The sequence below is a fragment of the Lynx rufus genome, unplaced genomic scaffold, assembly GCF_022079265.1.
Source record: "Lynx rufus isolate CCGP_SWC_20201006 ecotype Redwood Valley unplaced genomic scaffold, mLynRuf1.p SCAF_8, whole genome shotgun sequence".
Lineage (NCBI taxonomy): Eukaryota > Metazoa > Chordata > Mammalia > Carnivora > Felidae > Lynx > Lynx rufus.
In genome coordinates this window covers 127,484,325-127,506,177 of record NW_025814896.1, presented here as the reverse complement: position 1 = coordinate 127,506,177, position 21,853 = coordinate 127,484,325, and the positions used below count along the sequence as shown (strand labels likewise).

The following is a 21,853-nucleotide window of genomic DNA, read 5'->3' as shown; positions in this document are numbered from 1 at the left end:
GGACACGTGACGGGGAAGGCTGAGCTCTGCCGCCTCTTGAGCTGTGAGAAGAGTCTTGTTCCGTCCTCTCCCTACTGGAATGCCAAATAGAAGGAGGCAGACTTGGGGGGACTTTGACCTGACACACGGGAGGGAGTTCCCACCAAGGGCTGCTCAGGACTCTGACGTGGCTCCTAATCAAGCTTGAAATGACCACAGCTAATTGCATTAATTTGCTTTCCTTCAGGCAGAATGGGGAAACAGAATAGCAAACTGGCCCCTGAAGTGATGGAGGACCTGGTGAAGAGCACAGAGTTTAACGAGCATGAGCTCAAGCAGTGGTACAAAGGATTCCTCAAGGACTGTCCAAGTGGGAGGCTGAACCTCGAGGAATTTCAGCAACTCTACGTGAAGGTAAATGGTTTCCACCTCTTGTTTTCTTAAGGCCACAAAATCCAGTCTTCATGAAATGTAGCTTCCTATGGAATTACAACTCCAAGTAACCTATCTGTTTCAACACTGGTGGTTTTCCAACCAAAAGGAAAAAATGGGCATTTTTAAAAATGCAAAGGGGTGTGTTTTTTCCAGACGTAAGTCAAGCAGTTTCTGAATAAGAAGAGTAATTGTTCAGCCAAAACACTGACTAGAGTTCAGAAGATGACAGTGTTGGGTGAAAGAACAGTAGAAATCTCAGATAATACAGTGTTTGCTGATGATTATTGACAAGCTGTTAATTATACTATTGTTTGGCTTGTTAAAGGTATCTGCACCTCTCTCCATTAAAGAGAAAGTACCTGGGCCCTTTTTCACTACAAGGTGTCTTCCTATATGCAGATAAGAAAAAAACCTAGATTCCCACATCAGCACATTTGGAAAGGAGTAGGGAGGTCCGGTATACATTTGGCCATCAAGGTCTACAAAATGAACTCTTAACTCAGCATTTTGTACTGTTTACAAGTGAATCTTACCCTGGACATTAGATAAAACTGTTCCATGGCAGGTATAATTTCTACTGCAGTGGTATTATTTTGGTTTGTCTGAGTTTATCAGTTGTATTGTTTCTAGATTTGGCAAGATCTAAGACATTCTATTTTGTGTACACTTATCTAACGTTAGGCTTGTGGAAAAATGCATTGTTTTTCTTTTAACTTTTTCTGACTAAAATACCAAATAGAAAACGTTGCTTTTATCCTTTAAGTGTAGCAATCAGTTTGAGCAGTTGAACCATCTGCATGAATATATGTGTGGAGGATGATTGTATAGGCATTGTTTTTACCTCCTGAACTTGAATGTTTCACATAGCTTGTGGTCTGGCAATTCCATCCTTGCACAAGCAGGGACACGTATAAGAATGCTCATAGCTGCACTGTTCACAATAGCAAAACTGGGAACCAACCCAAATGCCCATCAGAGGGAGAGTGGAAAATAAACTGTGATGTATTCACATAGCAGTCAAAACAGTTGATCTGTAGTGACACTAAAACGTTAAGTGCAAAAAGTGAGTCTTAAAATATTCTGAATTAAACACAAAGAAGGTTACAAAAATATTTTACAAGACTACCAATAAATGCAATAAAGTCATATAAAAAGGAAAGCAAGATTGATGAATACAGGATCCAGACTGGTGGCCACATCCAATGGGGAAGAGGCAAGGGACTTGATAGGAGTAGGGCCACAGGGTTAGATACAGATTGTATCTACGTTGTAGCTGCGATTTCAGGTGGTGAGTTTGCAGATGGGCGCTTATTGCATGATTAAAAGCTCAATAACCCTGTAAGGACCACTGATGAGTGTCAGGGACACAGAATTCTCATTAATACAAAGCTGAGCAGCTGGGGGCCGCAGGTAAATACAAAACTATCTCCTTAAATGTGTGTCGAAAGTTACCCTTAGGGTGGCCTGTGTGTATATCATAAGATCACTGTGCCATTTCTAAGATCGAAGAAATTAGTTTTTATCGTGTAGAGCTCTTTCAGGTAGAAGTGCTGAGAAGTGCATTTATTGTTCAATTAATATAAATTGCTTTTGCAGAGAAGTGGGATCATTTGTGTTTTCTTAAATGATTAAACCACTCTCCATAGTTTTGAAAGTCACGTCTTCTAACATTTTATCACCCAGGAGTTAGCCTGAGCCTCACAACTGTCTTCACTCTCAGCCCCAAGGGAAGTACAGACAAATGAGATTTGTCAAAGCTACTTTCATATCACTGGAGGTCATGCAAACTGTCACTCTGTGTTTAAGAAAGCTCTGTGTGCCACATTCCTCACTATTTGTTTCAAATGAGAGCAGTTTGCCTTTGAAGAAGGAGTTGAAATGCAGGAAATGAGGTATTTCATTTACACACTGAAAGTACTCAGCACTGGAAGAGCACCAGCCTCAAGATGGGGGGTGGGGGGCATATAAACATTAAACGCGGCTCAGCTGTGGTACAACTGATGTACATCTACCAACATCATCCACCTCCTCCACCTCTCTCACTCCACCCCAGAATGGACTTTTCTATTCCAAGAAGAGAATATATGACTTTCTGAGTGGAGTTTAGATTCCTGGCAGCCTCTTCACAACCATATTCAAACTCAGCCTATGCTCTTCCATCAAATAGTCAGAAAGCAAGCAAAGTCTTCTTGTCCTTCCAGAGTTGTCCAAGGACATCATACAAAGCAGAACCACAGAGGAAATATGCTGTGTACACAGGGAGAGGAGAAGAAAAAAAAAAAAAAAAAGACAGCTCCGATATGCTAGAAGGAAGAAGCCCAGAGAAAGATGTGGATTGTGTAATGAGGCTCAAGAGAGGGGCTAACAGAAAAAACTTCCTTTAATGCTGCTGAAAAGTGCAAATATTTGGCAAGGCACGGTCCTTACCCTGGTGAATAGGCACGTTTCTGTAGTTCCTTCTGTCTCAGTGTGGACACTGAGACATCCTAGAATCCGGCTGAGTGAGCAACTCTGCCCGTGGCCGCTGCCCTCCTGTCTGGGTAGTCAGCCTGGTGCGGGTACAGTCACCAGTATGACCCATGTCAGGCTCTAGGAGAGACACCTGGCTGCTGTAGAACCACTCTTTTCAGGGTGTGGGGAGGAGCAAAATAATGGGAAAGGCCCCTCTGCAAGGCCCAGAGCCACAAACTCTGAACTTCAGAAGCCTTTGCATCCAAAATGTAAAGGAACCCCTTCCTTAAGTCCATGTTTAAAAATGTTTAAAACTGAGGTTCAGAAAAATGAGGCCTGGTGTCATAGAAAGAGGGAAGGTAGGACGCGTATTAAAGATGGGCTTGCCAACCGTCCCCGCAGCCCACAACCCTGCCTCATGACTGGATTCCATGGCAGCCCCCATCAGCCCACTCCAGCCCCTCCAACATACAGCTGCAGGAGCGAGCTTCACAAAACACAGGTCTGGGCACGGGTCTTCCTTGTTAGGCTCATTCTTTAGTCCTGTAGACCATAGTCACCTCATTTCAATCAACATGAGACCCAGTGGTTAGGATAGAGCCTGCCACAGAGCAAACATCAGTAAGCGTTTGTTTGAGTGAATTATATTAAATGCTGACTGTCTATCTCCTTCTCAGGGAGCTTTGTAGTGAAGACATAGAGAAATGACTAATGGATGGTCCTGCCTGTCCTCCAGGATCTCACAGGTTAATTGAGAAGACACAGTTAAGCCCAATACAAGGCAGAATGACATAAATGCTTGTTGGTGGGGCAAAAGGAGAGGTTAATTTCAAAATGAGATACTAAAATAAGAAGCTAATTTATGCAATGATTAAAAGCAAACTTTTCTCTTAGCCTTTTGGAAAATAAAATTTCTGAGTAGATAGTTTTTTGTTTTTTTTTTTACCTTTTTCAACCTTGGTACCATGTTTATTTTACAAAAATATATTGATGGGGGCGCCTGGGTGGCTCAATCGGTTGAGCATCTGGCTTCGGCTCGGGTCATGATCTTGCGGTTCGTGGGTTTGAGCCCCGCGTCGGGCTCTGGGCTGACAGCTCGGAGCCTGGAACCTGCTTCAGATTCTGTGTCTCCCCTCTGTCTGCCTCTCTGCTGCTTGCACTCTGTCTCTTGCATTGTCTCAAAAATAAACGTTTAAAAAAACTTAAAAAAAAATATTGATGGAATCCCATTCAATAAGAAATTTTCTGGGCCTGAAGCTTTGGAAATGTAAGTCTACTCACCAAAACTCTATTGACACAACTACTCAGAGACATGTATTAAAACAAATAAAAAGAAATGATGTCACAGACTCTGGAGCACCTAAATGTTTTATGATAAAGATCTTTTGATAGACCAAGGGAGATTTTTCTAGTTAATGATGTATCAAAACCATATTCTATAATTCTTTATAGAGTTTTAGAACTTAACTCGCAAATTGTGTTCTTATGCCTAAAAACCAGTATCAGAAGAAAAAGGCATGCTTCCTGGAAGTTATATGCAAACATATAAATGTAAGATTTTACGTATAAAATCTTTGTTTTATAGAATATGGAATAAAACATTTGCATTTCATTCTGCCCTGTTTACTGTGCGACTTTGGACAAGTGACTTGGCAAATGAAAAAATTGATCTACATCCATGACCAATTCAAACTTGAATGTGTATTGGGGCACCTGGGTGGCTCAGTCGATTAAGCATCCGACTTTGGCTCAGGTCATAATCTCACAGTTTGTGAGTTTGAACCCCACATCGGGCTCTGTGCTGACAGCTCAGAGCCTGGGGCCTGCTTCAGACTCTGTGTCTCCCTCCCTCTCTGCCCCTCCCCCCCCTCTCAAAAATAAATAAACATTTAAAAAATTACAAAAAAACTTGAATGTGTATCAAAATCACTTGGGCTATTTAATCAGCAGATTGATGAACACCTTCCTCAGTGTTGCTGTTTTACTGGGCCTAGGACAGAGCCCCAATAAATGGATTTCTAGTAAGACCTCACAGACAGTTCTAATGGAGAAAATCCATGATGGACTTGCTGAGAAGTACTGGCCTAGAGTTTAACCTGGGAGTATCCTTGGGTTGGCTTCTGGAATTCTGTACATGCTGAGATGGTATGTAAAAGTCTGTATACTCTTTTGGGATAGCTTTCATCAGATTTATAAAGTGTTCGGTAGTCTGAAGAAAGGTTAAGAATCACCAAAGATGCTTCTAACCACTGTCAGGCTGACGTTCTAATTCCCACAACAGCAGAGTTAGTGTGTCTTACACTAATACAAAGGGAGAAACATCTCCTTTTGAACTATACTTTCAAATGAACTTACCTGGCAGAAAATAAGAATGCAAGTTTCTTATCTGCACCTCGTTAAATTAGTTTCCAGTTTGTAGGCGATGTTTTCCTGATTTGGGGACCTTAATTAATTTGTGTTTTATTCAGAGCCCCATGGAAATGAAAATGGGAAGGCCCCAATAAGATAAAATGTGATCCCTCCCTGTCATTCTCTCCTAAGCACACCTACGTGCTGGATACCGTGTAGGAGTGAATCCACCGGGAATGTCAGGGTTCCTTCCCTTGGGCCTCTGTGGTCTGGTCTGCCCTCAAGGACCTGATAGGTGAGTGTAGGCTTCATATATAAATATATCTATGATTGTGAGGAGGCCCATGAAAGACAAGGAAGGGTCTCTGGGCCCAGGGAGGGCTGGCAGGGAAGGTGATATTGAAGCTAATCCTCAAAGGAAAGGTGGTTTGGACATAAGAATCTGTAGGTCTGTCTGGAAACTCAAGAATCCCACTGACCAGAATTCAAAAAGCTGGAATAAAAAATGATTATTGTGTTTGAGAGCCCCTTCCTAGGGTGTTGGCAGGAGGCCCACAGACTGAGTATATTAGGCTGAAACAAAAACACAACAAAACAGAACAAACAGCTCAAAAGCTTCTCCCAGGAGAGCCTTCCTTGATCTCTCCATTCTCAAAGAAGAAGAGTCTCTTCCTCTGCTTTCCTGTGACTTTGGTCCCCCCACCTCCTTTCACAAGGATATTATGTCTTTAAAGCACAACCATGCAAGCTTTTCTCACCTCACTAGCAAGAGCCCTTCTCCATCCCCCAGAGCCTACAGTGCTATTGGTGTTTTGCCTGATTACACATAAATGTGGTGTCGTTTAACCGGAAGCCTGGATGTGTACCTGCCTCGGCCATACACTAGCCATGTGAACTTGGGACAGTCTTATGCTTAAAAGTTTGTTAAATAAATCAACAAAACACTCTGACTCTCTGTTTCCTAATCTGTCAAATGGGGAGACTATTCTGAGTGCTATTAACTTAATGTGAGAGACAACCAAAGTGCTTTGTAAACAGCAAATCATCTTGTCCTGGAGAGGCTCAGCAATGGCTTGAGCTCAGGCACATGGGTGTGGGAGGGCTTCCAGATGCCAGATTGCCCAATCTCTTGGGCTGTGACATCAAGAGCTGGCTCCCCCATATATTTTATCAAAAGAAAATGTGACAGAGATGGCTATTATGGCTTCTCAACATCTGATTCCAATCAATTTTGAAAATAAAACTCTTGGCTCAAAACAGATTTTTGGATGATCAGTTTTCAGGGATTCAGACTGCTTGTTCCTAAGAGGTAATTAGGAGTAGGTAGACCTTATTAAAAATTTGTCGGCAGAACTATATACAGAAACATTTTAATTCCTTCGGGAAATAGACATTACATAAGACACAAAATGTCATCCAGATTGGGCTGGTGAGGACGTTGCAATTTTTAGTGAGAACCTGGGAATTCATTTCCATTTGGAATGTTTGCCAACATGATTGAGGCTGCACTTCAGCTTGAATTAATGTGGAAAACAAGAGTTAGAGACTGAAATCTTGAGGAAGAAATGACAATAAAGTTGTAGTTCTGGGAAAACAAGGTCCCATGTGAGGCTCTAAAGCATTTTATTATGGTGAGATTGTCTCAGGGAATAGTTGGCTACCATCGCGTCTTGCATTGGAGAGAGCATTTATCCTAGAGGGGTAGAAGTGATAACCTTCTCCTGTCTCACAGGGTGTGAAATTATTTTGGATGGCTTCCAAAATAAAAACCTTGGGATTTTGCTTTCCAATGATAGGGCAGGTGTCAGTTAGAGAGATATCAATGGCCATTGCAGCCATGATATCCAAAGGAATGCTCTTAGATGATACCTCAACTTCTCTGCCCTCAGGATACGTTCACACAGGAGGAAATTGAAGCCCTTGGGAGTGGGGGGGGGGGAGGAGTCCAAGATGGAGCTGTTTCTTTATCGCTCCAGTTAACCCCCCAAATGCTGTGCCTCAACTCCAGCCTGATTATGGAGGTTTCAAGCCAGAAGGACCTACTCTCCCTCTAGCATTTCTCTGCAGCTAATTGTTAAAGAACAATCCATTTCTCATTGGAAATAAAGCCAAAGAGGCAGAAGTAGCCCATTTCTGTTACAGAATTGGATTTGAAGATACAAAATCATGTCTGGACCTCTCACTGTAAAACTGCTTTACATTGAATTTGTCTGACCCTTTGAAAGGGTGACGGGGGTTTGATCTGATACCATTGACCCATCTTGGTGGGAATCATTTCCTCCCTACCTTCCTGTGGCCCACTGAACGCCTGCCAGAAGAACGCTCGCTGTTGTTGATTATTTGCTCTCATGTCTCCACTTGGAATGGGTCTTGGACCATTGGCATTTCTTTCTAAAGGTAGTTACAGAGCTTGGATTCCCATCCTGTGACCGCCTAATATTGCTACGAATCGTGTCCTGTCCTGAGCTCTAAGTCACTTTTCCCATCTCAGATGAAATGCAGTCCTAAATGGGGGAGAAATGGAGGAGGTCAGCAGCAAAATAGGGCTAAATCTACCTACAAAATATCCAAGGGCCTCATTAGCTCTAATGTAAGAGAATCCGTCTGCAGATAGTAATCCGGAGAAGCTATTAGCAGTCTCCCACCTTCAGCAAACACTATCAAGTGGTATCTATAACAAATTTGTAGCCGAGAGCTATGGGGTTGCATAATGTGAGTCAGATTGCCTCACTCACTTAAAGGCCTAGCAGAACAGTCTATATAGATAGCAGAAAGATAACAGAGAAAGTTTTATTTGTCCCAAGACCAGTGCAGAGAATCCAGCCTAGCAAATTTCTGTAGAAGTACCTTCAGTGAAGATTTCAAGATACCTTGAAATATAAGTAGGATCTGTAGCTCTTAAGGATTTCCTTAAGAGGAGGGAGAATCTAAGCAAGGCACAAGGGCAGGGAGACCCGGGAATGGTATGGGACATACTCAGCAAGTTGTTGTGAAATGTGTTGGCTGAAATGTCAAGTGACCAAACAGGTATCACAGGAAAAGTGAGGTTGGAGATGTGAGTGGGGCCCAATACAGAGGTCAACAAGTGCCAGAAAAGCCCTGAAGTCCTGAATGTTGTGGACAAAGCAAACAGATGGTTTCCTGCCAAGATGTGTTAGATGACCATGGACGTTCGGGTGACCTGGTGTTGTATGCTTCTTAAAACAACATAACGACAGTGTCAGGCCCGAGCAGTTCATTTTCATTTCCCTCGTAAATGTTCTTGGTGACTCAGTGAGTAAGGCTGCAGGAGCTCACAGTGTGCCCTCAAGCGAACAACTTAGAAAAGGTTGGCTGAGTTATTCAGTGGGTATTTATTGTCTGTACCTTGTCTGTGCTGCACAAGACTAAACACAGAGAGAACCAGCAAGTCCCATGCTGTCTGGGGAGATAAAGCCTCTCAAACAGCCAAATGCGGAGAGCTAAGTAGGATTTGAGTCAGTGAGAGCTTTGGGAGCTCAGGGGAGGAGGAGGGAGACACAGCATCAGGGAGGGTCCGGCAAGGCTTCCTGGGTGGAGGAGAAGAGGGGTGATGTGCAAGCTGGGTGCTGAGATCCCCCGAAGAACTTAGACAGGTGAAAACACTCTCTCAGGTCTCAAGACCCTGATCTTGGAATGACCGGGACACTGCTCAGGGACATTTTGAAATTGTACTTCACATAACCTGTCTGCCCAGGCAGCCTCTCCGTCTCCTCCCTTCAGTGCCAGTCACTGACCCCACCCCCCAGGCTAGTCCAGTTCTCACCCTGGTCCAGTTCCAAGCAGAGCTGCTGGCTGGGGGCCCTCCACTTCCTAGGGGAGCAAGACTTTCCTGGGTCTTTGTTTCTGTCACAGAGAGGAGCTGGTGGTGACTTGCTGAGAAGAAGGTGAATTTGTTAAATCTCCTGGGGTGGAAACAGCGACGCTGGGTGCTCCGTGAAGGCCATCAGGCCTGGTCTGTGCAACCAGCTGCATCTATGAAGTCAGGCCCCTCTGCCCCCTCCTTGTAGATGAAATTCCTTTTCTCTCAACTAAAAAGTGAGCGCAACATGTTTTGGTTTGAAACTAAAGACAAATGGATGGTGTTATTAGTGTGGTTTATGTTGTTTTCAGGGAAAAATGCAAGCTAGGTATTGTCCTGTGTTTTTGTGTATATATTTTACTACTAAATGACAAAAAGATATAAGGTAAGGTTATGCGTATTATCATTTTGGGCTTGGATCCCTCTATCAGAGACCCAGAGAGTGGCTTAGAGTGGCTTAGGATATCTACGTGTTACTGAAAAGGTGGCTTCTTTTGTGGAAAGGCAGCCCTGATGCCAGACACAGCAGTCTGAACTGGGGGGAGAGGGGATGGTTAAAGAGCTGAGAGTTCTAGCACAGGGCCCTCCACTCCCCCCCCCCTTTTTTTTTCTCAGCTTCTGAAGCTGTTAAATGATTCTTTGCATGTCCCTTGCAAGGGCTTGACATTAAAGGTGCTCAATGAATGCTCAATGAGGTCACTCTCATTAGTACTGGAGCCTTGAGGACTGGTGACAGGAGCACAGGGTGAGGACACTGGCCTCACCGTGTGCTTCTACAGCAGAAATTTTTCATGGTCTGTTCGGCTCTGTGAGGCCTCAAGTGGCCATCTGCTCCAGGGGACTGTCCCTCCCTTTGCAGAGGGCTGTCTTGGCCTTCAGTCATGAGAACCAGCCTTCCCCAGGTTTTCTCTGTAAGCCTTCCAGTCTGGTCCAGCTCCTGTGTGGAAAGAGGGGAAGGGAGGAAGAGAAGAGCCTGCCCCAGGCACAGGTGCTGGAGGGAAGGCTCCCAGTGGTTGGGGAGGTGAGACAGCTGAGCCAGTCCACCCCTCCCTGCGCTTCTCTGAAGCAGAAATGAACAGCCTGAAGGTGTTACATTAACTCCAGAGAAAGGCTATGGGAGAAACATGACATCCTCTGAACACGGCATCCAAACAGTGTCCCTGGGTCGTGTGGCATAGCCCCCACTGAGGGCTGACCCAGAGGGACAGGATCCCATTTGAGGCAAAGCATCCCAACACTAGATATTAAGGCAGGTGGCAGAGAAGGTTTTATCTTGTGCAATCAAGTTTACTGTCTGCTCTAGGGGACTGTCACACGGACAAATGTTTTGATTTGAAAATAAAGATAAATGGTTTGTTTTATCAGTATGGTTCACAGTGTTTCCACAGTCACCTGGTGGGGGCGTGCTGGTTGGCTTTACAACATAAAACACCATAGAAACTAGGCACACTTTAGGTCCTTTCTAGAATAAATCAGAGGGTGGCTAGATGCACAGATGAATAATAAATAGGTGATAATAGCCAGCATTAATTGAATGCTTATTGAGTGTCAGGCTCTGTTCCAAGCATAGCACTCTGAATATATTACTCATTTGATCCTCACAAGGGTGTATGAGGAAGGTATTAGGATTGCCTCCATTTTACAAATGAGGTAACTGAGGCACAAGCTGGTTAATAACTTTCCCAAGATCATGCAACATTCAAATGCAGACAGTTGGACTCTACTGCTAGTGCTCTTTACGAGGTAGGTGGATCCTTGATGGAAATCTCAGGTGTCCTGATCCCTGCTCTTACGGGTGGTTTGTGTGGTTTTTCTAAGCATAGTCTTTAATTAAAAACATTCAAATAAATGACCAGTGTGGTTTCAGATGACTTACAGCTGAAGTATGGCAGGGGGAAGGAGTAAGAGGTATGGGGTCAGAGATGAGTCTGCATCCTGGCTCTGCTGCTCCCCTGCTGCTGGGCTGTGGATAATTCTTCATTCTCCAAGTCTATATTTCCCCATCAGACAACAGAAGGCCTACTTTTGTTTCCTCCCAGTGTACCAATGATGCAGAGTCTGACAGTGTGAGAGCTCTCGTTGGCTGTGTTGGAGTTGGGTCAGTGGAAAACCTGGTGGGTTGACTATCTTATGAGATTGGAGAAGCCCACCCACCATGAAGAATTGCAACTTCCTCTTCAAGTACATTTAATGACCACAAATTATGAGATCATGCCCATAATGGGTGGCACTGACCTAAAGAGACATGGAGGGGTGGCTTGATTAAATGAGGTGTCAAACATGATTGGTCACCTACCCAATGGCCATCCTCCGCTCCTCTCTTCTTTCTCTCTGGTTGTGGCCAGCCTCCCACTGTAGAAGCTAAGAATCCAGGTACACACTTTCCTAGTCTGCTTTGCATATAGTATGTGGGCATGTTACCTTATCGTAGTGAGAAGGGATCTAAGAAAAGATCTGCTGGGGGATTAGGAAGGTAGTGTAAAATATTTTCTTCACTCATTAAAAGACTAGCATGCTGGTGTCTGTGCTGTGCATATGATACCTGAATAAACTATAGTTACCTTTCAACACTTAAGAGAGATATTGCAGCCAAGCTGAACATGGTAGAGTAGAAAGATAGAAAGAACCTGGGCCCTTGGTGATATCCAAGATCTGTGGGATCAGTCCTGAAACAGTATCTGGACCATATGTTTTGTGGGATACTTGACTTTTTATGGTTTAGGCCGCCTTTAGTTGGTCTTCTGTTCCCTGTAGGAGAAAGCATCCTACTTAATAAAAGAAAGATGAGAATGAGAGGCAGAAGCCCCAGTCCTGGTCAGGACAATGCTGCTAACAAGCTGTATGATTCTGGGCCAGTTACCAACCTCTCTGAGTCATAGACTCTCAGTTTATTGAAAAGCCTGGTAATCCCCACCCTATCTCCCTCAGAACATTTGTGGGACCACATGAAACATTTTTTGAGCCCCACCAGCTACTTTTTCTGGAGATCTAGAAATGAATAAAATATAGTACAAAGGCAGATATGAGAGTGAACTCCATGTCCAACAGACAGAAGTTCAGTATTGCTCAGAAGAAGAGAATGAGGGGATGAGAGATAGAAGGTGAGGTGTAGGCACAGCCTCAGTTTCTCCCTCTGTAAAATGAGGTAGAGAACCATATGACCTCTTAAGTTCACTTCCAATGCCAAGATTCTAGAAGTCGAGGGGGGGGGCTGTTGCTGTTAGATTTCTGCTAAACCTGACTGTCCCTGTACTATAGGTCACTTGGCTTTCTAGCAGTTTTCCTGTACAACTACCCACAGGGACAGAGACTGTATCTTATTCATCACTGTATCCCCAGCAATCAAAGACAAAAATTGGTTGGTTGACAGAACACATTAATAAATAAATAAAAGGCCCTCTCTTATAGATTGACTGAAATTCAATCTGAAGAATAACTGAAAAGAGGGAAACATTTTATAGTGTGTTATCCAGAATAATAAACCCACAGAGATTCATAGAGAACCATGTTGATGTAGAATACTTAAATAAGCAGGATGCAACATAACGTATCAGGATCACATTCGCAGAGTCAAGTGACTAGCTAATTTTCTTAGGAAGATGTGAGGCGCTAGCCAGCAAAACAGAGTAGTCCATGGACTTCCTTAAATATTATTTCCCCAAAGAGGAGATGAAAGGCTAAAATGTAAAACTAGAGATGTCTTATATGAAAAAGCTAGCTGATGATTTGGAAATTAGGCTGGTGACGTTTCAGTTTGGAATGAGATTATCAGAGAAAAGTGTGAAAACTGAAAGGATTTTAGAAGAAATGCAAGGGAGATCATAAAAGACATAGATGGTCTCTGAAAATAGATGACTGTGTCTGCTTTCTAAGTAAATCTCACTGCATAGTCAAGGTAAGACTTACTTTTATCCATATTTTTAAAAAAATGTGACATGTCTACCAGGCACGCAATAAATGATGACACCTTGTTAGAGCTAATAGGTTGTGGCTTTACGGCTTGGCCGTAGTCAAATCTCCTGTGGACTCAGAAGCTGGTGCCCAGAGACATCTTTCAAGATGACACAGCTGGGTTGCTGGGATAACTCACTAGATGAGGATTCAGCCAGCTTTGGACAGATTACATAAGACAAAACCAGGGGATGTCTTGGAGTGTTAAGGGATGACAGGAGTTGGGGTCATTGTCCATTCAGCTTTCAGGATGAGGACAATGGGGGGACTTTGGGAGTGGGTTGCATTAGCCACCTGAACCAGCCACCTGAATAGAAAAATCTTGGTGTCCAGACTAATGAAGAATGTCCTGGGTAACTGGGAATTCCAGCTAATAGAGAATTAACATGATATATCTCAAGCAAGGATGACTGTTTTCATAAGAATCAGTCTTATCATTTCCTCTTAAGGTTTCAAAGATATCGAAGATGCCCAATTATTTTGTGTTAGAGACATATGTTAATATATGTTTATTGTTCAAATGGATGAATGACTTCCTTGAAGTCCTTCCTTGAAGGACCAAACTCAATTGAATTAATACCTGAAAATGAAGATCCTGCTGAGTGAGTGTGTGAGAGAGAGATATTATACATATACACACAAATACACATATATATATTCAATTTATGTATGAGGGTGCCTAGGTTAAGATAAAAGTTCAACTGAGTATAACAGACTCATGTGGTTTCAACATGACTAAAGACTGTTTTTCTCTCACAGAAAGTCCAAGCCAGCTTTGCAGCGCTGCTCCACAGCCATCAGAAATTCAATCCCCTTCTCTCCTGGTGCCCCTTCCTAGGGCATTGCTCTGATTCACATGACCCCAAGTAGCTCACCACAGTCTCACCTTCCAGCTAGTGGGAAGGACAAGACAGAAGGAATGGGAGAATATATCCCTCCCTTTAAGGGCAAGCCCCAGAAATTGCACACATCACCTCAGCCATATCCAGGACTTAGTCTCAGGGCAAAACCCAGCTGCAAGGGACACTGGGAAAGTAGCCTTAATTTGGGATGGCCATGTGCCTAGCTAAGAAGTCAAGGACTCTGAAAGGAGAGAAAGCTAGATGGAAGACAGCTAGCAGTCTCTGCCCAGAAGGTACATTTTTGGAGGGTGTCTGTCAACAGCCTCTCTTCTAAAGGTCAGGTGCAAGATGTACAGCTGGGGTGCCATTTGAGCTTCTCTGTGGATGAGATTTGAGGCCAGGACAAGCAGAAATGGACTCACTCTGTGTGTGTAATTCTTCTTTACTGAGAGTAAGTGATGCCAAGATAACTCTACTCTGCTGCCTGCCCTGGGTCTGACAACCTCCCCAGGTCTTCACTCTGTTGTACTGGGGCCTGATGGAAACTTCAACTAAATAGAGAGTTTAATTGTGGCCATAAAGGTACCAACAATTGGTCACTACATATGTGTCAGTCAGTGGAGTTTGTTTTTTAAACATGAGAAACTGTTGTCCATAATTTACTAAAATATTAACCCCTGTAGCTCTGCCCTCTTCCTGTACCTACTCCCCGAATCTTTGTCCCCACTGAGGTGCCTCTACAGGGTGTGCAGTGGACTGGTAGACAATGATTAGTGCTGGCATTTCTCTCCTGGTGTCAGTTTGGCAGCAGAGCCATGTATTTGCCTACATGACTTGAGCACAACATGAGAAGCAGGCCTGCGGTGGCATTAGGCAAATATAGCGCCATGAGGGACAAACACTTAACAATGGGTGATAGATGCTGAGACATAGGATCTGTAGTCACGCTCATAGTAAGATTTACCAGTGCAGAATGACTTCTTGGTCTTTGTATTCCATCCATCCATCCATCCATCCATCCATCCATCCATCCTTCCATCTAGCTGATCCACCCATCCACCCATCCACCCAGCCAGCCAGCCAGCCAGCGAGCTAATCCATCCATCCATTTATTCATTAAACTTATCAAGCATCTCCTCTACAACACTCTCAAATTAAGAACTGGCATCACTGAAATGAACCAACAGTCATGGCTACTCACTCAAGCTGTTCAGTTGATGGGGGAGCCTGTCAATGAAACTGGAAATGGTGATACATTGAGGTAAATGTTGTGCTAGGTTCCGTGAAAAATGGGTAGTTCTGGGAAGAGGCTCTAAGGGAACTACCCAGAAGAAATCATACTTGAGCCCCATCTTAACATAGTGAGCTAGGTGGCAATGAAACATGGAACTCCCAATAGCAGCAAGCATTTGCAATCTTTTTTTTTTTTTGGGGGGGGGGCTAAGATTTTTTTCCTAGTCCAAAATCATCTTGCAAGTCAAGATCCTAGCTATTTCTCAGCCACACTAAAAATACATCCGTAATCTAATGGAAAGAAGCGCGTTGGCAAAACGTTCCCCTTCCTGCCCATTAGTCAGCCCTTTATCAGAACAAGCCCGTCGAGGACCGAGAACATGACATTGGATTGCAATGTGTCAGTGATGTGGGACTGGAAGCATTCGATGACAGGGCCTTGGCTTTCAGTATCTACTATGCGTTTCCAAGGAATCTTCTTCTGAACTCTTGCCAGGCAAGGGCCACATCTCAAGGCCTTGAACTCTGCTTGCTTTGATGTAGTAGTGCCACTGTTGGCTGCTTCTCCTACGGATTATGGAAATTTTTGTTCCATAAAACAAGCGGTTGTGATATTTTTCTGATCCTGATGGCAATTTTCAGAAAGATAAGGGAAAGGGAGTTAATATCGACCGACTTCCTGCTGTGTGTCAGTAAATTCTATGAGAGAAACAGTGGAAATAGGATCCTCTGGAAGCAATACTGAATATTAACAATAACAAGATCAATAATAATAGAAAATACTTCTGTAGCATTTACTATGTATGAGGCACAATTCCATGTATGTTCTGTATATTGATTATTTTAACCACACAGCAGCCTTTTGTACTGGGTAGCATTAGTGTCCCCACTTTACAGATGAGACAGCTGAGCACAAAGAATAGTAACGTGTCTAAGGTCACACAACCACTGAAAACTTATACCAGTGTATAAGTTTTAATTTTGGATCTCCCAGTTCTGACCTTTACTGTGTGACCTTGAACAAGTTATATAAGCTTTAGTTTCTTCATCTACATGATTGAGATAGCAATGCCTGACACACAGCTCTGTTGTAGGGATTCCAATCATGTTGAGAGACCATGCTTGCACAGAGGTAAAATGAAGGGTGATCATGCCATATGAAAAATATGCTGTGGTATGCTCATGTACAGCTGCTTCATCCAGGAAGCCTTCATCTAAGAAGGGGCTTGAACTGGGCCAAAAGGTGGACTTCTTCCTGGCTAGCACAAAGTTTGGAGGATTATTCTGAAGAGGATAGTGGTGGCTCCAAGTGTGAAATGAGCCAACTGTGTTTCCTGGGCCTTGTTCTCTACACCATATCTCCTTACCCCATGCCACCCTCTTCTACCCTTGCCCTCCCCTCTCCCAAATGTTTCTAATTAATTTATTTATACTCCCATACCAATGACTGATTAGACTTAATTTGTATGCCATGCTAAGGAATTTGCAGCCTATTAGGAAAGCCAAAATAATAATGGTGAGATTTCAAGACCTGTGGAAAGGACCTTTTCTGTGTGCTAAAATTCACATCACATCATACGAGTAGGCAATGCAGGGCAAGACTTTGTCAATCATGAGGGGTGAGAATTAGACAAGCCATGCCTAACTCTTCACTCCAAGCAGATAGGTATGAAGGTGTGCCAAGGGTGGAGAAAGAATGGGTGTGTTTGAAAGTTTCTTCCTTCCTTGACTTTGGCTCCTTCAGCAGAAGAATCTCCTTACAATGTGATCCTTTTTGGGGCTAATGCTCTCAACCCTTAGGAGTGAAGCAGAGGGTGGCCCCAGAGGGTGCTTGACACCTGTGTGATCCCTGTGGCTTGTGTTGGGGGACTGGCCAGCAAGGAACTCCCATTCTAAAGTGGCTCCCCAATATAAAAGCCCCCTTCCCTGCCCACAAACATCCCATCAGTCCTTCATCAGAGACCCTTGGGGTAGGGTTAGGAGTGAATGTGGGAAAATCCTTATAGACATTCAGCCCCACCAAACTTTACTGAATAGATCACCCCAGATATTACAGAGATGTATCTATAGCCAATGCAAGGCCATCTCCAGAAGAGGTTGGGGAAACTGGAAGAATCTAAAAGAATAGTTCCTAATCTCAGGGTATGCATTCTTACTTTCCACATGCCAGATGGGATCCACCCCTCCCTCTCCTGGTTCAACATAAAGGAGGTGAAATCAACATCTATACTTTGAAAAAGCTCCAGGATGACTTTGAAATGCATCCCAAGGTACCACTAGGCTTTAGTATGATGCTAAACGGGGACAGACTATTCTGGATGACAGCAGTAGTTTCATTTCCCAGAAGGTGGGTTTACCCATTCTACAGTTCATTCATTCAGTCAACAAAGAGTTCCCAAAACCCTTCTTGAAGCCAGGCTCAGGCACAGTCTTCAATGCTAGGGGATGAGTAAGACACATAACCATGCCACAAATGACCACAGTCCAGTGATGCCGTTTCTTCCCCCCAACTCCTCCACATCCTGCCTTCTGACTTCCTTCTCTTTCCTCCCTAGGCCACCCCCAAGTCCACTACCCTCACTGTTCCTAATTATCCCCTATCTTCCTTTGCTTTTGGGAGCTCATACTGTATAGTGCAGCATCCTTCACCCATGATCCACTGTGGTCTACCAATGGCCAGGAAGGCCAACTTAAGTGGAACAAGCAAGAACATGGCTCTGTGATGGTATCAGCTGCAGGAGTAACCTCTCGAATCTTCAACAGGGATTTTTAGTGAGTACACAGAAAACATGAACTGAGGTCAAAAATAAGAATCATAGAGAACAATTAAAGAAATGGGTTGACAAGTAGAGTAAAATTTTTGGAAAACTTTTGATAAATTATACACATGTCTACATTCCTGATATCATTATGGTCGAATCCAGATGATGACCATAGGATAGTAAACAGAAGCAGCCTGGGCTGCCAAGTGAGCTCTGGGCTGGATGTTAGCAGATAAGTGTTCTAGTTCCAGCCCCACCACTGTCCCTGGGAGACCTCAGACAAGACATTTCTCGTCTCTCGGCCTGTTCTCTCACCACAAAAGGCATCAAGACTAAACTACCTCTAAGGACTCTTCTTGGAACATTCACCCTAATGTTTCCTTCATGGTAAACACTCTTTAAAAAAATTTTTTTAATGTTTATTTATTTTTTGAGAGAGAGAGTGGGCATGAGCAGGGGAGGGAAGGGGGGGTTGACAGCGGATCTGAAGCAGGCTGTGTGCTGACAGCAGAGAGCCCAACGCAGGACTCAAAGCCATGAGCCATGAGATCATGACCTGAGCCAAAGCAGGACACTTAACCGACTGAGCCACCCAGGCATCCCTCCTTCTTGGTAAACACTCTTAATGCCCAGGTTTCTTCCCCACCTGGAAGGGGGACCCTATGTGGGAAGATGCTTGGTTTTCTCCTGAGCCAGACAGAGCTACTGGTGCAAAGCCTATTTTTTCACCTTCTCACTTTCCATCCTGTTGCCCAGAAGCAAAGGATACATGTCTCCCTGACCAGTTCTTCATTCATTCATTTATTCATTCATTCCATAAAAACATACGTACCTCCTGGCATTTAAGTGACTATTAGGGTGATTAAGAACTCGAAATCAGGGGCGCCTGGGTGGCGCAGTCGGTTAAGCGTCCGACTTCAGCCAGGTCACGATCTCGCGGTCCGTGAGTTCGAGCCCCGCGTCAGGCTCTGGGCTGATGGCTCAGAGCCTGGAGCCTGTTTCCGATTCTGTGTCTCCCTCTCTCTCTGCCCCTCCCCCGTTCATGCTCTGTCTCTCCCTGTCCCAAAAATAAATAAACGTTGAAAAAAAAAAAAAAATTAAAAAAAAAAAAAAAAAAGAACTCGAAATCAGATAAGATCATGCTCCAAAGAGCTCCCAGTATAAGTGACAAAAGATAAATAGTTAAGGCCATAAGGTAAAGGGAAATGGGGTGGGGGGGGTGGGAAACATGCACAGAAGGGGGCTGTCAGAAAAGACTTCTGGAAAAGGTCAAATTAGAACTGGTCTCTGAATTGGGGTGGGATTCCCCAGGGCAGTGGTGGAGAGGGCATGACATCAGGAGAGACTTTCACGTGGGCAAAGCCCCCTGGGTATAGCTGAAGGCAGGAGAAGACTTGGTGGTCTCTCTTACCACCTCTGTTTTTGTGGCGGCATAGGAGGGGGCATCAAAACTTTGGCTTCCTATTGTCAGATTTCCAGCTGGGGCAAACATTGGCCTAACAACGTTCAGCAATTACATATTTACAATGAATCCTGTTGGCAGATCTTCCCAGCCCTGAGCATCAGAGATGCCTCTGACAGCATAATTACCCTTCACTGTGAGTTTTGCCAGTTGTCATTTTCCCAAGAGCTTCAGTTAGCAGTAGGCAAGGAAGCCAGCCTGATGGGCTCCACGTGGCACTTCCTTTGGTTTCTTCTCCTATCCTCCTTTGCCTCCAAACCCCTGCCAGTTTGTCCCTGCCTCACTCACTCAGCTTTGGCCAGCCCCAAAGGGGGCACCCATGGATCGGGTCCAGAGCATTTTAGCTTCCCAGCAGGACCCACCAGAAAGATGCTTTGTGGGCACTAGAACATGAGGGCTGTTATAACAGGCCACCCATGGAAAAATGCAAACCTCCTTGTTGGTGAAACAGAGGAACCAAGGTCTTCGGCGTCAGAAGGGTTCAGATTCTAAGTGAGCCTCTGTAAAATGAGAATGATCTCTCAGAGGAGCTGGACTGAATGAAAATGCCTGACATAGTGCCTCCATTCAGGAAGTCACCAATAAATCTCAGTTTCCCATTTTCCTTTCCACCGGGGAGGTTTTGTCTGATTTGCTTATGCCCTGCTAATAGAGTAATGATTACGTATCAACTTCACCTTCCTTAAGTACAGCTCCCATGATATCCTACCTCCTCAAAAACCTAGATCCATGCTACCTCATTAAATGAAAAAGACCAATTGCAAAACACTTTATAGACATATGTATAGCATAGAAACACATCTCTCCCCACATCCTTCCTTTTTCATAGTGTTTAGTTTCTAGAAGTTTTGGTGAGAGGGAACCCTTCACTCCTTACTTTATATACTTTATTGTTTGAAGTTTTCATAACACACATGTATGACTTTTATTTTAAAATAACCTTAGGGGCGCCTGGGTGGCGCAGTCGGTTAAGCGTCCGACTTCAGCCAGGTCACGATCTCGCGGTCCGTGAGTTCGAGCCCCGCGTCAGGCTCTGGGCTGATGGCTCGGAGCCTGGAGCCTGTTTCCGATTCTGTGTCTCCCTCTCTCTCTCTGCCCCTCCCCCGTTCATGCTCTGTCTCTCTCTGTCCCAAAAATAAATAAACATTGAAAAAAAATTTAAAAAAATAAATAAATAAATAAAATAACCTTAGAAGCAACAACAAAAGCTCCCCTATGGAGGTGGGGGCGGCTCTTCCAACTAGAGAAAGTACAAATTCCATTTCCTTGCACTGGACCTGTGTCACTTACTTGGCTACAAATAACTAGAAATCCAATAGACAGTGGCTTAAACAATAAGAGTTTATTTTTCTCACATAAAAGGAAGTTTGGAGATGGCCATTTGTTGAGTATTAGATCATGACTTCTGAACATCTGTGGGATTCTCTTGGCCTTACCTTCATGGATCCCAGCTGATTGCAGCCATCTGGCAGCATATCATCATTTGAGTCTGCCAGAGAAAGGGAAAGGGTACCGGCTGCATCAGTCCCTTTATATCAAGAAATAAAAACATCTCCAAGAAATGCTTCCACCCCACTCACCATCAGCAGACTTAACTCTTTGGTCTCTTTGGCCTAAACTATATTTCTTGGCAAACAAACAAACAAACAAACAATAAAAATTAAAATTAAAAATAAAAAATTGACAAGCAAAGAACAGGATTGCTATTATTGGTTTTAGTCCAATCATCATCTATTGCCTGGGGCTGGGAACGCTGATGCTGTGAACAAAAGCCAAGTTAGTGAAAAACTGGGGAAGGGACAGTAGGTAGGTGACAGACTATCTGCCAAAGGACCTGATAACCTCACTGCACTATTCCTAAGGGCTGCCTACAGTCATCAAACATTCTTCAATATTGCACCTCAACCCTGTACTCAAGCTGTTCCCTTGGTCTATGACATACTCCCTTGGGAGGTCCAGGTAAAGGGAACAAGGCACTCACCTACTGCGAACATCATCACAGAGTGAAGCCCAAGCAAGCCACACACAGTCCCTTGACTCCAGGTGGCCCTGTAGCCAGCTCTGGCTCCTGTCGGCTCTCATTTTTAATTAATGAGCTCCAATTTATTTATCATGAAGTGCTATGAAATGGCATAGTGTAGCCTTGCCCCATCAAGGCTGCTAACTCCCTAGACCCCTTCTGCATCATTGTAACAAGTCCCACAAAGATGGGGAAGGATGGAACTTCTCCAGACACCCCACTGCTGACTGGTGGTACAAGGGTAGGTGGCATGAGCTGATGGAGCAAAGTGAATTTGCTTTCTAAACAGGTAATCTTGACCAAGATGAGCTCCATGTAGACCCTGGATTGCAGTTACCTGTGTGTATTCTCAACTTCCCTGCTGGACACTAGCACTGGAGGTCAGGAGTTACTGGAGCATCCTTAGAAAAGTTAGCTGGTTAATCAGGTTGATTTGAGGAGCGCCTCCTGCTTTGTGTGACCTGGGCCCCAGAGTCCCTCCTGGCCAGTGGCAGGGCTTAAGAGCCATGATATGGTCCCTGAGGAACAATAAAGGAAGCAACACCCTCG

The 21,853-nt window shown here is 44.1% G+C and overlaps 1 protein-coding gene across 2 annotated transcripts in view; it reads left to right on the top strand.

The window, feature by feature from the left end:
• Nucleotides 1-231: 231 nt before the first annotated feature.
• VSNL1 (visinin like 1) overlaps nucleotides 232-21,853 on the top strand; it is a 58,554-nt gene continuing 36,932 nt past the window's right edge. For both annotated transcript variants that reach the window (XM_047069635.1, XM_047069634.1), the window contains exon 1: nucleotides 232-393. In XM_047069635.1, the coding sequence (XP_046925591.1) occupies nucleotides 232-393 (162 nt within the window). The remainder of the gene's footprint in view (nucleotides 394-21,853) is intronic.